General features: G+C 47.2%; 1 protein-coding gene across 1 annotated transcript in view; it reads left to right on the top strand.

The window, feature by feature from the left end:
* rskrb (ribosomal protein S6 kinase related b) overlaps positions 1–24,411 on the top strand; it is a 34,816-nt gene extending 10,405 nt beyond the window's left edge. The window contains exons 4-12 of the mRNA XM_036967807.1: positions 727–795; positions 6,293–6,362; positions 9,306–9,413; positions 9,541–9,581; positions 11,539–11,566; positions 13,578–13,667; positions 19,066–19,154; positions 21,994–22,104; positions 23,649–24,411. Coding sequence (XP_036823702.1) covers positions 727–795; positions 6,293–6,362; positions 9,306–9,413; positions 9,541–9,581; positions 11,539–11,566; positions 13,578–13,667; positions 19,066–19,154; positions 21,994–22,104; positions 23,649–24,125 — 1,083 coding nt within the window. The 3' untranslated portion in view covers positions 24,126–24,411. The remainder of the gene's footprint in view (positions 1–726; positions 796–6,292; positions 6,363–9,305; positions 9,414–9,540; positions 9,582–11,538; positions 11,567–13,577; positions 13,668–19,065; positions 19,155–21,993; positions 22,105–23,648) is intronic.
* The last annotated feature ends 547 nt before the right edge of the window (positions 24,412–24,958 follow it).

Genomic DNA, 24,958 nt, shown 5'->3' with positions numbered 1-24,958 from the left:
CCTAGGAACAGTGGGTTAACTGCCTGTTCAGGGGCAGAACGACAGATTTGCACCTTATCAGCTCGGGGGTTTGAACTTGCTTTGTCATGCTGAAACAGGAAAGGGCCTTCCCCAAACTGTTGCCACAAAGTTGCAAGCACAAAATAGTCTAAAATAGTAATTGTATGCTGTAGCGTTAAGATTTCCCTTCACTGGAACTAAGAGGCCTGAACCATGAAAAACAGCCCCAGACCATTATTCCTTCTCCACCAAACTTTACAGTTGGCACTATGAATTGGGGCAGGTAGCGTTCTCCTGGCATCTGCCAAACCCCGATTAGTCCGTCAGACTAAGGTGGCATCCTATGCTGGTGCCTCGTTGAAAGTCACTGAGCTCTTCAATAAGGCCATTCTACTGCCAATGTTTGTCTACGGAGATTGCATGGCTGTGTGCTCGATTTTATACACCTGTCGGCAACAGGTGTGGCTGAAATAGCAGAATCCATTAATTTTAAGGGGTGTCCACATACTTTTGTATATATATATAAACTAGCTGAATGGCAGATAACTGGACTGTCTATGAGAAGAATCGCTGTGTACTACATGTTAATGTCATCCCATGCTCACATCATCTGTGTGTGTGTGTGTGTGTGTGTGTGTGTGTGTGTGTGTGTGTGTGTGTGTGTGTGTGTGTGTGTGTGTGTGTGTGTGTGTGTGTCTCTGTGTCTGTGTCTGTGTGTGTTCTCAGGTAATCCCTAAGTCAGAGATCCTGAGGCTGGGCGTTCTGGAACAGTCTAAAGAAGAAGTTATAGTACAGGTGAGAGAGAGAGAGGTCGTGCTCTACAGGTGGGTCAGAGAGAGAGAGAGGTTGTGCTGTACAGGTGGGTCAGAGAGAGAGAGAGAAAGGTCGTGCTCTACAGGTGGGTCAGAGAGAGAGAGAGGTTGTGCTCTACAGGTGGGTCAGAGAGAGAGAGAGAAAGGTCGTGCTCTACAGGTGGGTCAGAGAGAGAGAGAGGTTGTGCTCTACAGGTGGGTCAGAGAGAGAGAGAGGTTGTGCTGTACAGGTGGGTCAGAGAGAGAGAGAGAGAGGTCGTGCTCTACAGGTGGGTCAGAGAGAGAGAGGTCGTGCTCTACAGGTGGGTCAGAGAGAGAGAGGTCGTGCTCTAAAGGTGGGTCAAGAGAGAGAGAGGTCGTGCTCTACAGGTGGGTCAGAGAGAGAGAGAGGTTGTGCTGTACAGGTGGGTCAGAGAGAGAGAGGTTGTGCTGTACAGCTGGGTCAGAGAGAAAGAGGTTGTACTGTACAGGTGGGTCAGAGAGAGAGAGGTCGCGCTCTACAGGTGGGTCAGAGAGAGAGAGAGAGAGAGGTCATGCTCTACAGGTGGGTCAGAGAGAGAGAGGACGTGCTCTACAGGTGGGTCAGAGAGAGAGAGAGAGGTCATGCTCTACAGGTGGGTCAGAGAGAGAGAGAGAGAGAGGTCATGCTCTACAGGTGGGTCAGAGAGAGAGAGAGGACGTGCTGTACAGATGGGTCAGAGAGAGAGAGAGAGAGAGGTCATGCTCTTCAGGTGGGTCGGATGCTGTATATGTGTTGTAGAGTGCTGTCTGTACTTGTTGCACTAGCCGTTACTAGTTAGACACACTGTATACTGGTTTAGACAGGGTCATGGGTCGTGACTAGCTACACACACTGTTATAGTGGTTTAGACAGGGTTGTGGGTCGTTACTAGTTATACACATTTATAGTGGTTTAGACAGAGTCGTGGGTCGTGACTAGCTATACACACTGTTATAGTGGTTTAGACAGGGTCGTGCTAGCTATACACGCTGTTATAGTGGTTTAGACAGGGTCGTTACTAGCTATACACACTGTATACTGGTTTAGACAGGGTCGTGGGTCGTTACTAGCTATACACACTGTATACTGGTTTAGACAGGGTCGTGGGTCGAGACTAGCTATACACACTGTTATAGTGGTTTAGACAGGGTCGTGCTAGCTATACACGCTGTTATAGTGGTTTAGACAGGGTCGTGACTAGCTATACACACTGTTATACTGCTGATACTCGCTGTTTATTATCTATACATAGTCACTTTACCCCTACCTACATGTACAAGTACCTCGAGCGTTATCAGTTGGTTTCGGGTTTTCGTCATTGATTATTTGGACGAGTCAGGATTGGTGAAAGGAGGTGCTTAAACTGGGGCGGTGATTTCAACCCCGTGTGTGGATGATAAACGCTTTCTACTAGATTCCACAGCCACAAAGTCAGAATTGGCTGCATTGTAACGTTCGTCGTCCTCGTCTGAGGAGGAGTAGGAGAGATCGGACCAACATGCAGCGTGGTGCGTGTCCATGTTAATTTATTCAACAGAACACTAAACAAAGTAACAACGGAGAAACGAAACAGTTCTGAAAGGTGACAGACACTAAACAGAAAACATTCACCCACAAAACACAGGTGGGAAAAGGCTACCTAAGTATGATTCTCAATCAGAGACAACTAACGACACCTGCCTCTGATTGAGAACCATACCAGGCCAAACACATAAACACAACCTAGAAAAACGAACATAGACTGCCCACCCCAACTCACCAACTAACACGAAGACAAAACAAAGGAACTAAGATCAGAACGTGAATATTTTTTTGCTTTTTGTTATTTGTTCATGATAAACACGGTAGAGGTGTTGTTCATGATAAACACGGTAGAGGTGTTGTTCATGATAAACACGGTAGAGGTGTTGTTCATGATAAACACGGTAGAGGTGTTGTTCATGATAAACACGGTAGAGGTGTTGTTCATGATAAACATAGTAGAGGTGTTGTTCATGATAAACACGGTAGAGGTGTTGTTCATGATAAACACGGTAGAGGTGTTGTTCATGATAAACACGGTAGAGGTGTTGTTCATGATAAACACGGTAGAGGTGTTGTTCATGATAAACACAGTAGAGGTGTTGTTCATGATAAACACGGTAGAGGTGTTGTTCATGATAAACACGGTAGAGGTGTTGTTCATGATAAACACGGTAGAGGTGTTGTTCGTGATAAACACGGTAGAGGTGTTGTTCGTGATAAACACGGTAGAGGTGTTGTTCATGATAAACACGGTAGAGGTGTTGTTCATGATAAACACGGTAGAGGTGTTGTTCATGATAAACACGGTAGAGGTGTTGTTCATGATAAACACGGTAGAGGTGTTGTTCATGATAAACACGGTAGAGGTGTTGTTCATGATAAACACGGTAGAGGTGTTGTTCATGATAAACACGGTAGAGGTGTTGTTCATGATAAACACGGTAGAGGTGTTGTTCATGATAAACACGGTAGAGGTGTTGTTCATGATAAACACGGTAGAGGTGTTGTTCATGATAAACATAGTAGAGGTGTTGTTCATGATAAACACGGTAGAGGTGTTGTTCATGATAAACATAGTAGAGGTGTTGTTCATGATAAACACGGTAGAGGTGTTGTTCATGATAAACACGGTAGAGGTGTTGTTCATGATAAACACAGTAGAGGTGTTGTTCATGATAAACACAGGTGAAACACACAGTGGAGGTGTTGTTCATGATAAACACAGGTGAAACACACAGTGGAGGTGTTGTTCATGATAAACACGGTAGAGGTGTTGTTCATGATAAACACAGTAGAGGTGTTGTTCATGATAAACACAGTAGAGGTGTTGTTCATGATAAACACGGTAGAGGTGTTGTTCATGATAAACACGGTAGAGGTGTTGTTCATGATAAACACGGTAGAGGTGTTGTTCATGATAAACACGGTAGAGGTGTTGTTCGTGATAAACACGGTAGAGGTGTTGTTCATGATAAACACGGTAGAGGTGTTGTTCATGATAAACACGGTAGAGGTGTTGTTCATGATAAACATAGTAGAGGTGTTGTTCATGATAAACACGGTAGAGGTGTTGTTCATGATAAACACGGTAGAGGTGTTGTTCATGATAAACACGGTAGAGGTGTTGTTCGTGATAAACACAGTAGAGGTGTTGTTCATGATAAACATAGTAGAGGTGTTGTTCATGATAAACACGGTAGAGGTGTTGTTCATGATAAACACGGTAGAGGTGTTGTTCATGATAAACACGGTAGAGGTGTTGTTCATGATAAACACGGTAGAGGTGTTGTTCATGATAAACACGGTAGAGGTGTTGTTCATGATAAACACGGTAGAGGTGTTGTTCATGATAAACACGGTAGAGGTGTTGTTCATGATAAACACAGTAGAGGTGTTGTTCATGATAAACACGGTAGAGGTGTTGTTCATGATAAACACGGTAGAGGTGTTGTTCATGATAAACACGGTAGAGGTGTTGTTCATGATAAACACGGTAGAGGTGTTGTTCATGATAAACACGGTAGAGGTGTTGTTCATGATAAACACGGTAGAGGTGTTGTTCATGATAAACATAGTAGAGGTGTTGTTCATGATAAACACGGTAGAGGTGTTGTTCATGATAAACATAGTAGAGGTGTTGTTCATGATAAACACGGTAGAGGTGTTGTTCATGATAAACACGGTAGAGGTGTTGTTCATGATAAACACAGTAGAGGTGTTGTTCATGATAAACACAGGTGAAACACACAGTGGAGGTGTTGTTCATGATAAACACAGGTGAAACACACAGTGGAGGTGTTGTTCATGATAAACACAGTAGAGGTGTTGTTCATGATAAACACGGTAGAGGTGTTGTTCATGATAAACACAGTAGAGGTGTTGTTCATGATAAACACGGTAGAGGTGTTGTTCATGATAAACACGGTAGAGGTGTTGTTCATGATAAACACGGTAGAGGTGTTGTTCATGATAAACACGGTAGAGGTGTTGTTCATGATAAACACGGTAGAGGTGTTGTTCATGATAAACATAGTAGAGGTGTTGTTCATGATAAACACGGTAGAGGTGTTGTTCATGATAAACACGGTAGAGGTGTTGTTCATGATAAACACGGTAGAGGTGTTGTTCATGATAAACACGGTAGAGGTGTTGTTCATGATAAACACGGTAGAGGTGTTGTTCATGATAAACACGGTAGAGGTGTTGTTCATGATAAACACGGTAGAGGTGTTGTTCATGATAAACACGGTAGAGGTGTTGTTCATGATAAACACGGTAGAGGTGTTGTTCATGATAAACACGGTAGAGGTGTTGTTCATGATAAACACGGTAGAGGTGTTGTTCATGATAAACATAGTAGAGGTGTTGTTCATGATAAACACGGTAGAGGTGTTGTTCATGATAAACACGGTAGAGGTGTTGTTCATGATAAACACGGTAGAGGTGTTGTTCATGATAAACACGGTAGAGGTGTTGTTCATGATAAACACAGTAGAGGTGTTGTTCATGATAAACACAGTAGAGGTGTTGTTCATGATAAACACAGTAGAGGTGTTGTTCATGATAAACACAGTAGAGGTGTTGTTCATGATAAACACAGTAGAGGTGTTGTTCATGATAAACACAGTAGAGGTGTTGTTCATGATAAACACAGTAGAGGTGTTGTTCATGATAAACATAGTAGAGGTGTTGTTCATGATAAACACAGTAGAGGTGTTGTTCATGATAAACACGGGTGAAACACACAGTAGAGGTGTTGTTCATGATAAACACGGGTGAAACACACAGTAGAGGTGTTGTTCATGATAAACACAGTAGAGGTGTTGTTCATGATAAACACGGGTGAAACACACAGTAGAGGTGTTGTTCATGATAAACACAGTAGAGGTGTTGTTCGTGATAAACACAGTAGAGGTGTTGTTCATGATAAACACAGTAGAGGTGTTGTTCATGATACACATAGTAGAGGTGTTGTTCATGATAAACACGGGTGAAACACACAGTAGAGGTGTTGTTCATGATAAACACATTAGAGGTGTTGTTCATGATAAACACGGGTGAAACACACAGTAGAGGTGTTGTTCATGATAAACACAGTAGAGGTGTTGTTCATGATAAACACGGGTGAAACACACAGTAGAGGTGTTGTTCATGATAAACACGGGTGAAACACACAGTAGAGGTGTTGTTCATGATAAACACATTAGAGGTGTTGTTCATGATAAACACAGTAGAGGTGTTGTTCATGATAAACACGGGTGAAATTAGCAGAAGGAGCACTTTTGACCAAGACTTTCCTTTTGAGAGGGAAACTTTGCTTCCTTCCTTCGCACAACGGTAATCACAATTGTTAGCAACATTTCCCCCCAGAAATAAAACAGGAAATGACAAACTTTCTCGAGAATTTTACTTCACCGAGATTACTCTTAGGCTGACCTGTGACCTTTGTCCTCAGCGTCAGGTGCGTCACCCGTTCGTCCACGACCTTCAGGACTGCTGGCAGACACAGAGACACCTCTACATTAGTGAGTCACACAGGAAGCATCCAGACCTGAACCCCTATAGAACCCTAATGCCCCCAACCCTAAAACCAACCTCACTGTGTCCTTACTCAGACACAGATACACCTCTATATTAGTCACATAGAAACGCCCCACTGCCTCATTATCCCACTGCCCCCCTGCCGTTATCCTCATTATCCCACTGCCCTTAACCTCATTATCCCACTGCCCCCTGCCCTTAACCTCATTATCCCACTACCCCCTGTCGTTATCCTCATTATCCCACTGTCCCACTGCCCTTAACCTCATTATCCTACTGCCCCCTGCCGTTATCCTCGTTATCCCACTGCCCTTAACCTCATTATCCCACTGCCCCCTGCCGTTATCCTCATTATCCCACTGCCCCCTGCCGTTATCCTCATTATCCCACTGCCCTTAACCTCATTATCCCACTGCCCTTAACCTCATTATCCCACTGTCCCACTGCCCTTAACCTCATTATCCCACTGCCCCACTGCCCTTAACCTCATTATCCCACTGCCCCACTGCCGTTATCCTCATTATCCCACTGCCCCTCTGCCCTTAACCTCATTATCCCTCTGCCCTTAACCTCATTATCCTGCTGCCCTTAACCTCATTATCCCACTGCCCTTAACCTCATTATCCCACTGCCCTTAACCTCATTATCCCACTGCCCCACTGCCGTTAGCCTCATTATCCCACTGCCCTTAACCTCATTATCCCACTGCCCTTAACCTCATTATCCCATTGCCCCACTGCCATTATCTTCATTATCCCACTGCCCTTACCCTCATTATTCCACTGCCCCGCTGCTGTTATCCTCATTATCCCACTGCCCTTATCCTCATTATCCCACTGCCCCGCTGCTGTTAACCTCATTGTCCCACTGCCCTTATCCTCATTATTCCACTGCCCCGCTGCCGTTACCCTCATTATCCCACTGCCCTTAACCTCATTATCCCACTTCCCCACTACCCTTAACCTCATTATCCTACTGTCCTTAACCTCATTATCCCACAGTTCCACTGCCCTTAGCCTCATTATCCCACTGTCCCACTGCCCTTAGCCTCATTATCTCACTATCTCATTATCTCACTGCCCCACTGTCCCTACCCAGACACAGAGACATCTCACATAGAAACCTAAACTCACCCCTCACTCCCCACCAATAACAGACCACACCTGGGAGCTCTTTCCCCCAGCCCAGCTCTAATCCCTCACCCGGAGTCCGTCCCAACATTTAACCCTTCACCTTAAAAACCGTTGCTTGGACACGTTGATGCTCCTGTCTGGTTCCTCTCTAGTTCCCAACCTGTACCTCTCTAGGTCACATCCTGTTCCTCTCTAGGTCACATCCTGTTCCTCTCTAGTTCCCATCCTGTTACTCTCTAGGTCACATCCTGTTCCTTTCTAGGTCACATCCTGTTCCTCTCTAGTTCCCAACCTGTTCCTCTCTAGGTCACATCCTGTTCCTTTCTAGGTCACATCCTGTTCCTCTCTAGTTCCCAACCTGTTCCTCTCTAGTTCCCAACCTGTTCCTCTCTAGGTCTCACCCTGTTCCTCTCTATGTCACATCCTGTTCCTCTCCTGTTAGACAGATCACGTCCCAAATGGAACTCTATTCCCTATGAAGTACACTACTATAGACCAGAGCCCTATGGAGTGCACTACTATAGACCAGAGCCCTATGAAGTACACTACTATAGACCAGAGCCCTATGGAGTGCACTACTATAGATCAGAGCCCTATGGAGTGCACTACTATAGACCAGAGCCCTATGGAGTGCACTACTATAGACCAGAGCCCAATGGAGTACACTACTATAGACCAGAGCCCTATGGAGTGCACTACTATAGACCAGAGCCCTATGGAGTACACTACTATAGACCAGAGCCCTATGGAGTGCACTACTATAGACCAGAGCCCAATGGAGTACACTACTATAGACCAGAGCCCTATGGAGTGCACTACTATAGACCAGAGCCCTATGGAGTACACTACTATAGACCAGAGCCCTATGGAGTGCACTACTATAGACCAGAGCCCTATGGAGTACACTACTATAGACCAGAGCCCTATGGAGTACACTACTATAGACCAGAGCCCTATGGAGTGCCATTTCCCCCCCTTCTCTCTCCTCACCCCTTCCTCCCCCTTCTGAGTCAGAATGTGACCCAGATACTCCCTCCTCTCCCTCTCTCCTCACCCCTTCCTCCCCCTTCTGAGTCAGAATGTGATCCTCCCTCCTCTCCCCCTCTCCCCACCCCTTCCTCCCCCTTCTGAGGCAGAATGTGACCCAGATACTCCCTCCTCTCCCTCTCTCCTCACCCCTCCCCCCCCCCCCCTCTGAGTCAGAATGTGACCCAGATCCTCCCTCCTCTCCCCCTCTCTCACTCCTTCCTCCTCCCTCTGAGTTAGAATGTGACCCAGATCCTCCCTCCTCTCCCCCTCTCTCACTCCTTCCTCCTCCCTCTGAGTCAGAATGTGATCCTCCCTCCTCTCCCCCTCTCCTCACCCCTTCCTCCTCCCTCTGAGTCAGAATGTGATCCTCCCTCCTCTCCCCCTCTCCCCACCCCTTCCTCCCCCTTCTGAGTCAGAATGTGACCCAGATACTCCCTCCTCTCCCTCTCTCCTCACCCCTTCCCCCCCCCTCTGAGTCAGAATGTGACCCAGATCCTCCCTCCTCTCCCCCTCTCTCACTCCTTCCTCCTCCCTCTGAGTTAGAATGTGACCCAGATCCTCCCTCCTCTCCCCCTCTCCCCACCCCTTCCTCCCCCTTCTGAGTCAGAATGTGACCCAGATCCTCCCTCCTCCCCCTCTCTCCTCACCCCTTCCTCCCCCTTCTGAGTCAGAATGTGATCCTCCCTCCTCTCCCCCTCTCCTCACCCCCCACTGTGTTTCATCCTAACATGTTGATGCTCTCTCATACTGTGTGTGTCTCTCTAGTGTGTGACTACTGCAGTACCGGGGACTTGTATACATACTGGGTGATGATTGGCCAGTTCAGCGAGGACGCTGTCAGGGTGTTTGCTGCAGAGTTAGGCTGCGCTCTCGGTGAGTACACACACACACACACACACACACACACACACATACATACATACATACATACACACACTCAAACACACACTCATACACACACACACTAGACAGATGCTGACTATGTTGTTTGTCTCCCCAGGGTTCCTCCATGACGTTGGGATCATCCACAGAGATGTGAAGGTAAGAGCTAGAAAGGACATGACATCAGAGCTGTTCCATTCGCCAACCAACTGAACAAAAATAGAAACGCAACATGTAAATCAAATAAGAGATCCCAGAATGTTTCCAGACAGTTTTCTCAAAATGTTTGTGCTCATATTTTTTTTAACATCCCAGTTAGTGAGCATTTTCTCCTTTACCAAGATAATCCATCTACCTGACAGGTGTGGCATATCAATAAGATGATTAAACAGCATGATCCTTACACAGGTGCACCTTGTGCTGGGGACAATGAAAGGCCACTCTAAAATGTGCAGTTTAGTCACACAATGCCACAGATGTCTCAAGTTTTGCGGGGGATTGCAATTGGCATGCTGACTGCAGGAATGTCCACCAGAGCTGTTTTCTGCCATAAGCATCGTTTTAGAGAATTTGGCAGTACGTCCAACCGGCCTCACAACCACAGACCATGTATAACCACGCCAGCCCAGGACCTCCACATCCAGCTTCTTCAACTTTTGGGATCATCTGAGACCATCCACCATGAAATTGAGGAGTATTTCTGTCTGTAAAAAAGCCCTTTTATGGGGAAAAACTCATTCTGATTGTCTGGGCCTGTCTCCCTAGTGGGTGGGCCTGCCCCCCAGTGGGTGGGCCTGTCTCCCCAGTGCATGGGCCTGTCTCCCTAGTGGGTGGGCCTGGCTCCCCAGTGGGTGGGCCTGGCTCCCTAGTGGGTGGGCCTGTCTCCCTAGTGGGTGGGCCTGTCTCCCTAGTGGGTGGGCCTGTCTCCCTAGTGGGTGGGCCTGCCCCCCAGTGGGTGGGCCTGGCTCCCCAGTGGGTGGGCCTGGCTCCCCAGTGGGTGGGCCTGTCTCCCTAGTGGGTGGGCCTGGCTCCCTAGTGGGTGGGCCTGTCTCCCTAGTGGCTGGGCCTGGCTCCCCAGTGGGTGGGCCTGTCTCTCTAGTGGGTGGGCCTGTCTCCCTAGTGGGTGGGCCTGTCTCCCTAGTGGGTGGGCCTGGCTCCCCAGTGGGTGGGCCTGTCTCCCCAGTGCATGGGCCTGTCTCCCTAGTGGGTGGGCCTGGCTCCCCAGTGGGTGGGCCTGTCTCCCTAGTGGCTGGGCCTGGCTCCCTAGTGGGTGGGCCTGTCTCCCTAGAGGGTGGGCCTGTCTCCCTAGTGGGTGGGCCTGTCTCCCTAGTGGGTGGGCCTGTCTCCCTAGTGGGTTGGCCTGTCTCCCTAGTGGGTTGGCCTGTCTCCCTAGTGGGTGGGCCTGTCTCCCTAGTGGGTTGGCCTGTCTCCCTAGTGGGTTGGCCTGTCTCCCTAGTGGGTGGGCCTGTCTCCTTAGTGGGTGGGCCTGTCTCCCTAGAGGGTGGGCCCATGCCCTCCCAGACCCACCCATGGCTGTGCTCCTGCCCAGTCATGTGAAATCCATAGATTAGGGCCTAATTAATTCTTTTAAATTGACTGATTTCCTCATATGAACTGTAGTAACTCAGTAAAATTGTTGCATGTTTCGTTTCTATTTTTGTTCAGTGTATATTATATAATATACATAATATAATATTAATATAATATTATTATATTATTATTATTATTATAATATATAGTATATTATATAATATACACTGTACATCAGTGGCTCTCAACTGTATTTGCCTCGGGGCCCAAAGAGAACCAGGTTGTCTCATGTAAATTCATTATCATTTTTACACACTTTCTGATTTAAGTTCATACTTAAGAAAGTCTTTTTTAATTGTGAAAGAATATATAAATAACGTTTGTATACTTTTATTTACTCAAGACACCAGCGACCCATTCATACATTACATGTTTACATCTTTTACTAATGATACATCTATTAGTTGATATCTGTCATCTACATGATATAAAAACATCTCCACTGCAGTTTGACATCTATATGTGTTTGGATGTGATGTAACCATAGCAACAAATAAACATGTGACCACTGTGTGTTCTACTGTAGATGGAGAACATTCTGCTCACAGATCAAGGTAAACTCACGCTGTGTGTGTGTGTCTGTGTCTGTGTCTGTGTCTGTGTCTGTGTGTATCTGTGTGTGTGTGTCAGAGAGAGATTCTCCATTGAGTCTTACCATTCAGGAGTGAAGGCCTAATCTGCTATAATATGTCAGCACTTAAAAGGCATGTACATAAATCTGGTGTATGGTTTACCTCATACGTTGTGTACTGGTATCATTTTAAATTGAGAACAAACACTCAGTGGACAGAGTTTTAGGTACACCAGCCTATACAGGAAAATGGTTACCTCCTACAGACAGTGAGTCACGTGTCTTGCTAAATAAATGGAGACATGGGAGACATGGAGACATGAAGACATGGAGACATGGGAGACATTGAGACATGAAGACATGGAGACATGGGAGACATGGAGACATGGGAGACATGGAGAAATGGAGACATGGAGACATGGAGAAATGGAGACATGGAGACATGGGAGACATGGGAGAAATGGAGACATGGAGAAATGGAGAAATGGAGACATGGAGACATGGGAGACATGGAGACATGGGAGAAATGGATACATGGGAGAAATGGAGACATGGGAGAAATGGAGACATGGGAGACATGGAGACATGGAGAGAAATGGAGACATGGGAGAAATGGAGACATGGAGACATGGGAGAAATGGAGACATGGGAGAAATGGATACATGGGAGAAATGGAGACATGGGAGAAATGGAGACATGGGAGACATGGAGACATGGAGAGAAATGGAGACATGGAGACATGGGAGAAATGGAGACATGGGAGACATGGGAAACATGGAGACATGGGAGACATGGAGAAATGGAGACATGGAGAAATGGGGACATGGAGACATGGGGACATGGAGACATGGGAGACATGGAGAAATGGAGACATGGGAGAAATGGAGACATGGAGACATTGGAGACATGGAGAGAAATGGAGACTTGGAGACATGGGAGAAATGGAGACATGGGAGACATGGGAAACATGGAGACATGGAGAAATGGAGACATGGAGAAATGGGGACATGGAGAAATGGAGACATGGAGAAATGGAGACATGGGAGAAATGGAGACATGGGAGACATGGAGACATGGGAGACATGGGGACATGGAGAAATGGAGACATGGGGACATGGAGACATGGGGACATGGAGACATGGGAGACATGGAGACATGGAGACATGGGAGACATGGGGACATGGAGACATGGAGACATGGGAGAAATGGGGACATGGAGACATGGGAGACATGGAGACATGGGAGACATGGGGACATGGAGACATGGGGACATGGAGATATTGGAGACATGGGGACTGGGAGACATGGGGACATGGAGACATGGAGACATGGGGACATTGGAGACATGGGAGACATGGGGACATGGAGACATGGGAGACATGGGAGACATGGGGACATGGCGACATGGGAGACATGGGAGACATGGGGACATGGAGACATGGGAGACATGGAGACATGGAGACATGGGGACATGGAGACATGGGAGACATGGGGACATGGAGACATGGGAGACATGGAGACATGGGGACGTGGAGACGTGGGGACATGGAGACATGGGGACATGGGAGAAATGGAGACATGGAGAAATTGAGACATGGAGACATGGGGGACATGGAGACATGGAGACATGGGGACATGGAGACATGGAGACATGGGAGAAATGGAGACATGGGGACATGGAGACATGGAGACATGGGGACATGGAGACACACTACTGATAACAGTAGTAATGGTTTATTCTAGTAGTGATAACAGTAGTAATGGTTTATTCCAGTAATGATAACAGTAGTAATGGTTTATTCTAGTAGTGATAACAGTAGTAATGGTTTATTCCAGTAATGATAACAGGAGTAATGGTTTATTCTAGTAGTGATAACAGTAGTAATGGTTTATTCCAGTAATGAAAACAGTAGTAATGGTTTATTCTTGTAGTGATAACAGTAGTAATGGTTTATTCCAGTAATGATGATAACAGTAATCATGGTTTATTCTAGGCCACCTCCGTCTGGCTGACTTTGGTTTGTCTCGTCGTCTGGAGAGAGGAGGAAGAGCCTTCACTATCTGTGGGACCATCCAGTACATGGGTGAGCACACACACACACACACACACACACACACACACACACACACACACACACACATTCACACACACAAACACACACACACAAACACACACACACATTCACACACACAAACACACACACACACAAACACACACACACACACACATTCACACACGCACACACGCACGCACACACACACACACACACACACACACAAACACACACACACACACACACATTCACACACACAAACACACACACACAAACACACACACACACACACACACATTCACACACACAAACACACACACACAAACACACACACACACACACATTCACACACACAAACACACACACACACACACACATTCACACACACAAACACACACACACAAACACACACACACACACATTCACACACACAAACACACACACACATTCACACACGCACACACACACGCACACGCACACACACACACACACACACACACAACCCTGCACCAGTCTGCTGCCCTATACAAACTCCAAAGCAAATCAGGGGAGAAAAATGTGTTTATTTGAGAATGACAAATCATAGATGCTGGGAGGTAAATGTTCAGATGTTCAGTCTCTTTAGAAGAAAAAGAAACGCACACCTATTTAGGGGCTGGCTGGCGGAGTACAAAACTAGAAAATAAAAGAGAGCCGCACACTCTAGGAACTCAGATGCAAAAATTTAATTACCAACGTTTCGACAGCCAAGCTGTCTTCATCAGGGTATAATCACAAACACTGCGGGATGACTCGTTTATTTAGTGTCAAAAGACACAGGTGTCTATAATCATGGCCAAGAGTGGCCCAATATCATTGGTTAATAATCAAATATTAAAATGTCATACAAAGAACAGCATACAAACAACAAATGGATAGCATACGATCATAGATTCATTTTAGACTACACAAGTTTACAAACAATTACAATGGCAAAGTCACAATAATCACAAGAATGGCTTCAGGTCAAAGTCTACGTTGAGACCGAAGGGAGCAAGGGTCTTTAGATTAAAGATCCAGGCAGCCTCTCGTTTTAACAATAAATGATCAAGGTCACCCCCTCTCCTAGGGAGGGTGATATGTTCGATGCCAATATAACGCAGAGACGAAATCAAGTGGTTTGCTTCCAAAAAGTGGTCCGCAACTGGGTAAGTCGAGTTTTTGCACCTAATGGTGCTACGATGCTCCGAGATTTGTACTTTTAATTTGCGCTTTGTTTTACCCACATAATCTTTACCACAAGGACAAGTTATAAGATAAATAACTGCCTTAGTGGAGCACGTGGAAACACCTTTGATTGGGATCTGTTTCCCTGTTTGGGGGTGTTTGAAGGATCTACATTTATAACTGCCTTTGCATTGAGCATTACACTTGTAGTTTCCATCCAGGAGGGGCACAAATAGACGTTGTTCAGGAATATATTGGAGTAAATCAGAGTTTACCAGTTGATCTCTGAGATTTCTGCCCAGCGAGAATACGACCAAGGCAAGCTCCGAAAATGATGTTCAGTCTCCCCTGTTCTGTAACGGTTTTCTGTATGAGAAGGAGAGTCGGACCAAAATGCAGCGTGTAGATTGCGATCCATGTTTATTCAACAAACGAAACACAAATCTAAATACAAACACTACAAAACAATAAACGTAACGAAAACCGAAACAGCCTATACTAGTGTAAACTAACACAGAATAAGGACATCAAGACACTAAGGACAATCACCCACGACAAACTCAAAGAATATGGCTGCCTAAATATGGTTCCCAATCAGAGACAACGATAAACACCTGCCTCTGATTGAGAACCACTTCGGACAGCCATAGACTTAGCTAGAACACCCCACTAGCTACAATCCCCATACATACACACCACATACAAAAACCCATGCCACACCCTGGCCTGACCAAATAAATAAAGATAAACACAAAATACTTAGACCAGGGCGTGACAGAACCCCCCCCCCCCTAAGGTGCGGACTCCCGAACGCACCTCCAAAACAATAGGGAGGGTCCGGGTGGGCGTCTGTCCATGGTGGCGGCTTCGGCGCGGGACGTGGACCCCACTCAGTCAATGTCTTAGTCCCCTCTCCTCGCGTCCCTGGATAGTCCACCCTCGCCGCCGACCATGGCCTAGTAGTCCTCACCCAGAACCCCACTGGACTGAGGAGCAGATCGGGACCGAGGGGCAGCTCGGGACTGAGGCAGCTCGGGACTGAGGGGAAGCTCAGGAGTGAGAGGAAGCTCAGGAGTGAGAGGAAGCTCAGGAGTGAGAGGAAGCTCAGGCAGGTTGATGAATCTACCAGATCCTGGCTGGCTGGTGGTTTCGGCAGATCCTGGCTGACTGGAGAATCTGGAAGAGTCTGGTCGACTGGCAGATCTGGAAGAGTCTGGTCGACTGGCAGATCTGGAAGAGTCTGGTCGACTGGCAGATCCGGAAGAGTCTGGTCGACTGGCAGATCTGGAAGAGTCTGGTCGACTGGCAGATCTGGAAGAGTCTGGTCGACTGGCAGATCTGGAAGAGTCTGGTCGACTGGCAGATCTGGAAGAGTCTGGTAGACTGGCAGATCTGGAAGAGTCTGGTCGACTGGCAGATCTGGAAGAGTCTGGTCGACTGGCAGATCTGGAAGAGTCTGGTCGACTGGCAGATCTGGAAGAGTCTGGTCGACTGGCAGATCTGGAAGAGTCTGGTAGACTGGCAGATCTGGAAGAGTCTGGTAGACTGGCAGATCTGGAAGAGTCTGGTCGACTGGCAGATCTGGAAGAGTCTGGTCGACTGGCAGATCTGGAAGAGTCTGGTTGACTGGCAGCTCTGGCTGCTCCATGCTGACTGGCTGCTCCATGCTGACTGACAGCTCTGGCTGCTCCATGCTGACTGGCAGCTCTGGCTGCTCCATGCTGACTGGCAGCTCTGGCTGCTCCATGCTGACTGGCTGCTCCATGCTGATTGACAGCTCTGGCTGCTCCATGCTGACTGGCAGCTCTGGCTGCTCCATGCTGACTGGCAGCTCTGGCTGCTCCATGCTGACTGGCAGCTCTGGCTGCTCCATGCTGACTGGCAGCTCTGGCTGCTCCATGCTGACTGGCAGCTCTGGCTGCTCCATGCTGACTGGCTGCTCCATGCTGACTGGCTGCTCCATGCTGACTGGCTGCTCCATGCTGACTGGCGGCCCTGGCTGCTCCATGCTGACTGGCGGCCCTGGCTGCTCCATGCTGATTGGCGGCCCTGACTGCTCCATGCTGACTGGCGGCTCTGGCTGCTCCATGCTAACTGGCAGCTCTGGCGGCTCCTTGCAGACTGGCAGCTCTGGCGGCTCCTTGCAGACTGGCAGCTTTGGCGGCATCCTGCAGACTGGCAGCTCTGGCGGCTCCTTGCAGACTGGCAGCTCCTTGCAGACTGGCAGCTCCTTGCAGACTGGCAGCTCCTTGCAGACTGGCAGCTCCTTGCAAACTGGCAGCTCCTTGCAGACTGGCAGTTCCGAACAGGCGGGAGACTCCGGCAGCGCTGTAGAGGCGGAAAGCTCTGACAGCGCTAAACAGGCGGGAGACTCCGACAGCGCTGGAGAGGAGGAAGGCTCCGGCAGCGCTGGACAGGCGAGGCGCACTGTAGGCCTGATGCGTGGTGCTGGCACTGGTGGTACTGGGCCGAGGACACGCACAGGAAGCCTGGTGCGGGGAGCTGCTACCGGAGGGCTGGGGTGTGGAGGTGGTACTGGAAAGACCGGAGACGCACTGCCAGTGCGGCGAGGTGGAATAGCCCGCACTGGGCTATGCAGGCGAACCGGAGACACCGAGCGCAAGGCTGGTGCCATGTAAGCCGGCCCAAGGAGACGCACTGGGGACCAGCTGCGTAGAGCCGGCTTCATGGCATTAGGCTCGATGCTCAATCTAGCCCGGCCGACACGCGGAGCTGGAATATACCGCACCGGGCCATGCACCCGCACTGGAGACACCGTGCGCACCACTGCATAACACGGTGCCTGTCCGGTCTCTCTAGCCCCCCGGTAAGCACAGGGAGTCTGCCCAGGTCTCCTACCTGGCGTAGCCATACTCCCTGTTAGCCCCCCCCCCCCAATACATTTTTGGGGCTGCCTCTCAGGCTTCCATCCGCTACGTCGTGCTGCCTCCTCATATCTGCGCCTCTCAGCTTTCGCCGCCTCCAGTTCTTCCTTGGGGCGGCGATATTCTCCAGGCTGAGCCCAGGGTCCTTTACCGTCCAGTTCCTCCTCCCATGTCCATTTCTCCAGGTGGTGCAGCCTCTCCCACTGCAGCTGCTCCTGCTGCTGCTGCCTCTGTTCCTTCTCCTGCTGCACCTTGGTGCGGCTACACTCCCCTGGTTTAGCCCAGGGTCCTCTCCCGTCGAGGATTTCCTCCCATGTCCAGAAATCCTTACTATGTATCTCCTCTTTTCGCTGCTGTTGCTGCCTGTTGACACGCTGCTTGGTCCGTAAGTGGTGGGTGATTCTGTAACGGTTTTCTGTATGAGAAGGAGAGTCGGACCAAAATGCAGCGTGTAGATTGCGATCCATGTTTATTCAACAAACGAAACACGAATCTAAATACAAACACTACAAAACAATAAACGTAACGAAAACCGAAACAGCCTATACTTGTGTAAACTAACACAGAATAAGGACATCAAGACACTAAGGACAATCACCCACGACAAACTCAAAGAATATGGCTGCCTAAATATGGTTCCCAATCAGAGACAACGATAAACACCTGCCTCTGATTGAGAACCACTTCAGACAGCCATAGACATGTTCTCAGCTTTTCTCTACAGAACAAAGGAACAGGATGCCATTTATAACCCCCCTAGCCTGGGGTTGACCAATCAGAAGTCCTTGCAGTATAACTGGGCCAATGGCTAAATAACAAGTATCCTGCTCCAGACTCAATGTACAGACCAATGAAAACGTGGCACACGTAGCTCTGAGTTCAGGACTGCCATTCCACAGATTCTGAACAGATGTTGATCCGAAGACCAACTATTTACGTTGACCCTATTGATCGTTAATTCTAGTCCTCTCGTCCTCTGCGTTGTGTTTTTATCTTCAAAATATTGTTATACTGGTCACTTTAATAATGGACCACTAGTCTCTTTAATCATGTTTACACACTGTTTTACAGATCTCCTATGTATATACTGTATTCTATTATTTTAGACACTCAGACATTAATCAACCTATTTAATAATTTCTTAATTCTATTCTTTTCCTTTAGAGTTGTGTGTATTGTTGTGAAACTGCACTTTTGGAGCTAAAAATATGTATGTGACCAATACAATTTGATTTGATACACAGTCTACACACACACACACACACACACACGGTGAAAAATACAGTGTGTGACAGACATGCCCTGCTGTGTGTGTGTGTGTGTGTGTGTTTCTCCAGCCCCTGAAGTTCTGAGTGGGGGACCCTACAGCCACTCAGCTGATTGGTGGTCGCTGGGAATCCTCCTCTTCTCATTGGTCACTGGGAAGGTGAGTCACTACGCTATCTGGCATTATGTAAATGTGTGTGTGGCAGAGCCTGGATTCTTGGTTATTTACAGTGTAGAGTAAGAAACCAACACAACTCAGTGTATTGTATTTAGACACACTGAGTCACATGACACATTGAGGGAAAGACAGATGGTTTGTGTGTTACACCCCCTTCCCTCCAATCTCTATCTCTCTCTATATATATCTATCTCTCTCTCTATAGCTATCTCTCTCTATATCTATCTCAATATATCTATCTATCTCTCTATATCTATCTCTCTCTCTCTCTCTCTCTCTCTCTCTCTCTCATATGCAGTTGAAGTCAGAAGTTTACATACACTTAGGTTAGAGTCATTAAAAATAGTTTTTCAACCACTCCACAAACTTCTTGTTAACAAACTATAGTTTTGGCAAGTCGGTTAGGACATCTACTTTGTGCATGACACAAGTCATTTTACCAACAACAGACAGATTTTTACAGACAGATTATTTCACTTATAATTCACTGTATCACAATTCCAGTGGGCCAGAAGTTTACATACACTAAGTTGACTGTGCCTTTAAACTGCTTGGAAAATTCCAGAAAATGATGTCATGGCTTTAGAAGCTTCTGATTGAGGGCTTGGCCGGTAGGGATATCCTTGTCTCATCGCGCACCAGCGACTCCTGTGGCGGGCCGGGCGCAGTGCACGCTAACCAAGGTTGCCAAGTGCACGGTGTTTCCTCCGACACATTGGTGCGGCTGGCTTCCGGGTTGGATGCGAGCTGTGTTAAGAAGCAGTGCGGCTTGGTTGGGTTGTGTATCGGAGGACGCATGACTTTCAACCTTCGTCTCTCCCGAGCCCGTACGGGAGTTGTAACGACGAGACAAGATAGTAGCTACTAAAACAATTGGATACTACGAAATTGGGGAGAAAAATGGGTAAAAAAAAATAAAAAAATAAAAAATCATACAATGTGATTTTCTGGATTTTGGTTTTAGATTCCGTCTCTCACAGTTGAAGTGTACCTATGATAAAACATTACAGACCTCGACATGCTTTGTAAGTAGGAAAACCTGCAAAATCGGCAGTGTATCAAATACTTGTTCTCCCCACTGTATATACACATACAATACCGTTCACTATGTTTTTAGTATTATATTATTTATATTGTCAGGTAGTTTTTTCAAACAGTATTTTCAAACAGCATCCGGAATGCTGGCCTTCGAGGCAGAGATCCTCTGTCCAGTGTCTGTGTTCTTTTGCCCATCTTAATCTTTTCTTTTTATTGGCCAGTCTGAGATATGGCTTTCTCTTTACAACTCTGCCTAGAAGGCCAGCATCCCGGAGTCGCCTCTTCACTGTTGACGTTGAGACTGGTGTTTTGCGGTTCCTATTTAATTCAGCTGCCAGTTGAGGACTTGTGAGGCATCTGTTTCTCAAACTAGACACTCTAATGTACTTGTCCTCTTGCTCAGTTGTGCACCGGGGCCTCCCACTCCTCTTTCTACTCTGGTTAGAGACAGTTTGCGCTGTTCTGTGAAGGGAGTAGTACACAGTATTGTACGAGATCCTAAGTTTCTTGGCAATTTCTTGCATGGAATAGCCTTCATTTCTCAGAACAAGAGTAGACTGACAAGTTTCAGAAGAAAGTTCTTTGTTTCTGGCCATTTTGAGCCTGTAATCGAACCCACAAATGCTGATGCTCCAGATCCTCAACTAGTCTAAAGGCCAGTTTTCTTGCTTCTTTAATCATAACAGTTTTCAGCTGTGCTAACATAATTGCAAAAGGGTTTTCTAATGATCAATTAGCCTTTTAAAATTATAAACTTGGATTAGTTAACACAACGTGCCATTGGAACACAGGAGTGATGGTTGCTGATAATGGGCCTCTGTACTCCTATGTAGATATTCCATAAAAAATCTGCCGTTTCCAGCTACAATAGTAATTTACAACATGAACAATGTCTACAATGTATTTCTGATAAATTTGATGTTATTTTAATGGACAAAACATTTGCTTTTCCTTAAAAAACAAGGACATTTCTAACTTTTTAACGGTAGTGTATGTACATATCCTTTCTCTCACCTCTCTCTCTCCCCTCTCTCTCTCCCCTCTCTCTCTCCCCTCTCTCTCTCCCTCCCCTGTCCCCTTCTCCCCTCTCTCTCTCTCTCCCCTGTCCCCTTCTCCCCTCTCTCTCTCTCTCTCCCCTGTCCCCTCCTCCCCTCTCTCTCTCCCCTCTCTCTCTCCCCTCTCTCTCTCCCTCTCTCTCTCTCTCTCTCTTCTGTCCCCTTCTCCCCTCTCTCTCTCCCCTGTCCCCTTCTCCCCTCTCTCTCTCCCCTCTCTCTCTCCCTCTCTCTCTCTCTCTCTTCTGTCCCCTTCTCCCCTCTCTCTCTCCCCTGTCCCCTTCTCCCCTCTCTCTCTCCCCTCTCTCTCTCTCCCCTGTCCCCTGTCCCCTCCTCCCCTCTCTCTCTCCTCTCTCTCCCCTCTTTTTCTCTCCCTCTCTTTCTCTCTCCACTGTCCCCTCCTCCCCTCTCTCTCTCCCCTCTTTTTCTCTCCCTCTCTTTCTCTATCCCCTGTCCCCTCCTCCCCTCTCTCTCTCCCCTCTCTCTCTCCCTCTCTCTCTCTCACCTGTCCCCTCCTCCCCTCTCTCTCTCCCCTCTCCCTCTCTCTCTCTCTCCCCTGTCCCCTCCTCCCCTCTCTTTCTCTCTCCCCTGTCCCCTCCTCCCCTCTCTCTCTCCCCTCTCTCTCTCTCCCTCTCTCTCTCTCTCTCCCCTGTCCCCTTCTCCCCTCTCTCTCTCTCCCCTGTCCCCTTCTCCCCTCTCTCTCTCCCCTCTTTCTCTCTCCCACCGTCCAGTTCCCAGTCCTGCCTGAACCAGACCACTACAGTATGTTGAGGAGAGTGAGGTGTTTCCCCTACGACATCCCCCTCAGCTTCAGCCCTCCACTGGCTCTACTTATCACTGAGGTATACACACACACACACACTCACTCACACTCACACGTACACCATATACTGAGTTACATTTCTCATCTTTCTATCTGTCCCATTATCTCTGTACCGTCACCATGGAGACCAACTCCATTATCTCTACCGTCACCATGGAGACCATCTGTACGTTTCTGTACAGCACTTTGAGATATCAGCTGATGTACGAAGGGCTATATAAATACATTTGATTTGATTTGATCTCCATTATGTCTGTACCATCACCATGGAGACCATCTCCATTATGAAGTAGTCACTTCTTCTACTGGTACTTCTATGAGTTGGTAGACCAACTGAAGGGCTGCATATTGCCACCTCATTGGCTGATCCTTCCTTTTGCCCTGATGAAATCATGTGATCCAACCTTAACCCATAGGAAGTCCCGACCAGCTGATTACTTCAAAATAGTACAATTCCTCAATGGCGCTGCCCATTCTCAAATGGGACACTAGAGTAATCTATCTAATGGGACACTAGAGTAGTCCATCTAATGGGACACTAGAGTAGTCCATCTAATGGGACACTAGAGTAGTCCATCTAATGGGACACTAGAGTAGTCTATCTAATGGGACACTAGAGTAGTCTATCTAATGGGACACTAGAGTAGTCTATCTAATGGGACACTAGAGTAGTCTATCTAATGGGACACTAGAGTTGTCTATCTAATGGGACACTAGAGTAGTCTATCTAATGGGACACTAGAGTAGTCTATCTAATGGGACACTAGAGTAGTCTATCTAATGGGACACTAGAGTAGTCTATCTAATGGGACACTAGAGTAGTCTATCTAATGGGACACTAGAGTAGTCTATCTAATGGGACACTAGAGTTGTCTATCTAATGGGACACTAGAGTAGTCTATCTAATGGGACACTAGAATAGTCTATCTAATGGGACACTAGAGTTGTCTATCTAATGGGACACTAGAGTAGTCCATCTAATGGGACACTAGAGTAGTCTATCTAATGGGACACTAGAGTAGTCTATCTAATGGGACACTAGAGTAGTCTATCTAATGGGACACTAGAGTAGTCTATCTAATGGGACACTAGAGTAGTCTATCTAATGGGACACTAGAGTAGTCTATCTAATGGGACACTAGAGTAGTCTATCTAATGGGACACTAGAGTTGTCTATCTAATGGGACACTAGAGTAGTCTATCTAATGGGACACTAGAGTTGTCTATCTAATGGGACACTAGAGTAGTCTATCTAATGGGACACTAGAGTAGTCTATCTAATGGGACACTAGAGTAGTCTATCTAATGGGACACTAGAGTAGTCTATCTAATGGGACACTAGAGTTGTCTATCTAATGGGACACTAGAGTAGTCTATCTAATGGGACACTAGAGTTGTCTATCTAATGGGACACTAGAGTAGTCTATCTAATGGGACACTAGAGTAGTCTATCTAATGGGACACTAGAGTAGTCTATCTAAGTCTATGCCACATACACACACATTGTGGTTAAAAGGGCTTTAGAAATAGATGTGATTGATTGATTGATTGATTGATTGACAGCTGCTGTGTAAGACACCGACGCGGCGGCTGCGGACCCTGGATCGTTTCAAACGGCAGACCTTTTTCCACGGTGCGACCTTTGACCTGGCGTTACTACAGCGACGACCTGTGGAGGTCATCTTGGCACTGCGGGAGCGTCCTGACCGGCCGGCCAAGGCCCGAAGAGGATTGACCCTGTCTCTGCAGCCGTTAAGAGGCTTCGACTACGATACCCTGCTCAGCCCTGCAGGGACGCCTGACACACACCTGGACGACCCCGATACACACACACACCTGGACGACCCCGATACACACACACACCTGGACGACTCCGATACACACACACACCTGGACGACCCCGATACACACACACACTTACACACACCGCTACCTGGCCCGGGCTGCCAGAATCACCTTGGACACACACACTCTTCCATGCCCAGCTCCACACACACTCACAGGCCTCCGACACATGGGAAGAAGGAGATGTTTGTGTGAAAAGGACCTACAGACACTCAGAGAATGGAGAAAGGTCACACACACACCGTAGCCAGCTGGGAGCATGACGTTCTAGGACTATGACATTCCATGATGTCACAGGAAGTCCCCTGCCCTTTAGCCCCTCCCCCTCCTGTAGAATATTTGAGTAATAAAGATATGTTCAGATTTGTAAACTGAAATCGAAAAATTACACAAAAAAACAACATAATATATATATACATATATGTATATATGTATATAAACACACACACACACACAAATCTGGTCATTCCAGGGTTTTTCTTTATTTTTTACATGACATTTTTTACGATGAAATAACACATAGGAAACCATGTAGTAACCAAAAAAGTGTTAAAGAAATCCAAATATATTTAATATTTTAGATTCTTCAAAGTAGCACACTCTTGGCATTCTCTCAACCAGCTTCATGAGGAATGCTTTTCCAACAGTGCTGAAGGAGTTCCCACATATGCTGAGCACTTGTTGGCTGCTTTTCCTTCACTCTGCGGTCCAACTCATCCCAAACCATCTTAATTGGGTTGAGGTCAGGTGATTGCGGAGGTTGAGATGTGTCTGTTACTTGAACTCTGTGACGCATTTATTTGGGCTGCAATTTTTGAGGCTGTTAACTCTAATGAACTTGTCCTCTGCAGCAGAGGTAACTCTGGGTCTTCCTTTCCTGTGGCGGTCCTCATGAGAGCCAGTTAACCCTAATGAACTTATCCTCTGCTGCAGAGGTAACTCTGGGTCTTCCTTTCCTGCGGCGGTCCTCATGAGAGCCAGTTTCATCACAGAGCTTGATGGTTTCTGCTACTGCACTTGAAGACACT

This window comes from Oncorhynchus mykiss, chromosome Y (assembly GCF_013265735.2).
Source record: "Oncorhynchus mykiss isolate Arlee chromosome Y, USDA_OmykA_1.1, whole genome shotgun sequence".
In the NCBI taxonomy this organism is placed as follows: domain Eukaryota; kingdom Metazoa; phylum Chordata; class Actinopteri; order Salmoniformes; family Salmonidae; genus Oncorhynchus; species Oncorhynchus mykiss.
Note: the sequence above shows the minus strand (reverse complement) of the source record. Positions and strands in the feature narration are given on the sequence as shown.